Source organism: Pteropus vampyrus, unplaced genomic scaffold, assembly GCF_000151845.1.
Source record: "Pteropus vampyrus isolate Shadow unplaced genomic scaffold, Pvam_2.0 Scaffold16, whole genome shotgun sequence".
NCBI classification, from domain to species: Eukaryota; Metazoa; Chordata; class Mammalia; order Chiroptera; family Pteropodidae; genus Pteropus; species Pteropus vampyrus.
In genome coordinates this window covers 11,696,357-11,698,939 of record NW_011888797.1, presented here as the reverse complement: position 1 = coordinate 11,698,939, position 2,583 = coordinate 11,696,357, and the positions used below count along the sequence as shown (strand labels likewise).

The 2,583-nt window shown below is 56.6% G+C and overlaps 1 protein-coding gene across 1 annotated transcript in view; it reads left to right on the top strand.

Annotated features, from left to right (window-relative positions):
* Positions 1 to 2,583, top strand: part of LOC105288322 (DNA dC->dU-editing enzyme APOBEC-3A-like) — a 29,568-nt gene continuing 26,985 nt past the window's right edge. Inside the window, exons 1-3 of the mRNA XM_011354454.2 lie at positions 1 to 67; positions 598 to 742; positions 1,935 to 2,217. Coding sequence (XP_011352756.1) covers positions 39 to 67; positions 598 to 742; positions 1,935 to 2,217 — 457 coding nt within the window. The 5' untranslated portion in view covers positions 1 to 38. The remainder of the gene's footprint in view (positions 68 to 597; positions 743 to 1,934; positions 2,218 to 2,583) is intronic.

The following is a 2,583-nucleotide window of genomic DNA, read 5'->3' as shown; positions in this document are numbered from 1 at the left end:
CCAGGAGGAGAAGCAGAGGACGGCCAAGGGACTGAGACATGGAGGCCGGCCCAGCACCCGAGGCCAGGTATCACCTGGCCCCTGCAACACCCCAACTCCTGAGCCCCTCCTCCAGGTTCCCTGATGGGGACTCACCGTACCCCAGGGGCTGCTCTGCTTGTCCCTCCCTCCTGATGGACCTTCTGTGTCCATCTAGGACGTGTCAGCTGATGGACACTCTGTCTGTCCCAAGAGGAAAGGGTGACAAGTGTTTTCACCAAGCAGGGACGTGGGCCAGCGGGACAAATGTGACATGGCGATGCCAGGAGCGGTGACCAGCCTAGTCCAGGCGGAGCCTTGACAGAGGCTCTGACACCGTGCACTTCCCCAGGTGCAGACCCTGACGAAAGGACCGGGCTGGCTTCCTAGGAGCCTCGGGTGGGGTCAGAGAAGAGGGCCGGTGGCTCCAGCAAAGCGAGTGGACGCCCATCCTCTATGGGTCTGTCAGGGATGTGGGTGCATGGGGAGATCAGGGTGAAGGGGAAGAGGTTTGGGGTGGAGGAGGGGAGCAGAAGGACGTGCTCCATGTCTCTGGGTTCCCCTCTCCTGTGTCCACAGACCCCTGATGAATAAACAGACCTTCCTTGATAACTTCAGTAATCTGGATTACCCACGCAAGACCTACCTGTGCTATGAGGTGGAGCTCCTGGTTGGCGAGAACTCCATCCCACTGGATGAGTACAAGGGCTTCCTGCACAACAAGGTGACTGACCAGAGCAGTCAGGACGTCTCGATCCTGGGATGTTCAGGGAGAAGGTTCTCAGTGCACACGGGCTGTCCTCCAACCCGTCGCTATTGGTCTCCGCAGGTGCTGTGGCTCTGTCTAGAGTCAGGTGGGGCAGCTTCTGCTGTGATGGTTGGCTTTGAGCCACACATCGGAAACCAGCCACATGGTCACAGGGAATGTCCAGAAGCCCGAATTCGCCCTGTATTTCTGTCCGGTCACTCCTGGGAGATCCTTGCCGGGGTGCTGGTCACGCAACTGCATTGCCTGCTGCGCTTGGCCCAGGGGCGCCCCACCGACCCCCAAGTTCCTGTACACACCCGCCATGGGCTCTGCACTAGCACAGTCGGCAGGATTCGTCCCTCGTACCTGAGTCCCGGCTTAGAAATCCTTCCTTCTGCAGGTTGGGCAAACCTCTATGATGCTATGAGCTGCACATGACATTCATCTAATTTCCCAGACACCACGCCCTTGGCACCCCTCACCCCATTCTTCTGTGCAGAGTGAGCCCTTTTAGCAGAGTGTCGCGCTTGGGCTCAGCATGGGATGAGGCCCAGAGTGGAAGCCTACAGAGGTGTTGGTGCACAGTTGGGCATGGGGACAGGGTAGTAGGTAGAGAGCGAGGTGAATCTCTCCCGGGAGAAGAACCCACTTCTGTGGCATAGCCTCATGTCCCTGGAGCTCACCTGGCCTTCTCCCTCCGTCCTCAGCCCTTCACCTCCTCCCTGTAGGGCCAGACTAGGTGAGGCTCCTGCAGACATAGACCTCGGGCACTAACTTAGAGGAGCTACACACACTCGGGAATCAAGATGTGTCATATTTAATGCAATAGTTTAAAAATTAAAATTAATGAGAATTCCACGATGAACGAAATATCAGCAACAGAAATGAGGACCGATCAGTTACAGAGCCACGAGGAGCCATCATTTGCTGATGTCTATTAGAAAGTCACCTCTGCTGACCTGGCCCTTGGTAAAATTGTTTATCGTGAGGTTCGTCTCACATTTAATCATGTCAATCATGCCTTGAAATATCATTCATTTTGATGCTGAGCTGTGTTTCCCCTTCTATTTTGTGCTGGAGGCCTGTTCCCCACTTGCCTCACCCTGGTCCCATCGTCCACCTGGTCACAGTCAATGACAGAACACTTTTCTCCCTCTTCTGTGCCCAGGGTGCTGACATGGGCTTGGAACGCTGCCACGCAGAGCCGATCTTCCTGGAGCGGATGGCTTCTTGGAATCTGGACACGGAGCTGCGCTACAGGATCACTGTTTTCATCTCCTGGAGCCCCTGCCCAGACTGTGCCGATGAGCTGGTTAAATTCCTGAGAGAGAACAGACACGTGAACCTGCGCATCTTCGCTGCCCGCATCTATGACTACCTTCAGGGCTATGAAGCCGGGCTGCGCGCACTGAAGGCGGCTGGGACCGACGTCGCCATGATGACCTTCCAGGGTCAGCACGGGAGTCATGCGGGACGGGGAGGGGGTGTTAGGTTTGGCAGGCAAGGCCTTGGTAAGTTTCTAGAAAGAGGCGGGCCGGATGAGAATCCCCGGTGGAGAAGCCTGGTAGCTGCCTGCAGAAGGGGCGCTGGACTCTGGGAGGACTGGGGAGTGTACCTGAAGATAGTGCAGGGGAGGGAGGTGGTGCTGGGAGCGGGGGAGGGGCGTAGACCTTCACGAAGGACTTAGGGGCTTCCTCAAAGCATATGATGGGGCCGCCTCACACTCCCGTTGGAAGAAATACAGGCGTGATGAGCTAGGTCCCAGGGAAGAAGCGAGAAGGGAGGCAGTGGAATTATGATGGGGAAAGTTTGTCTCT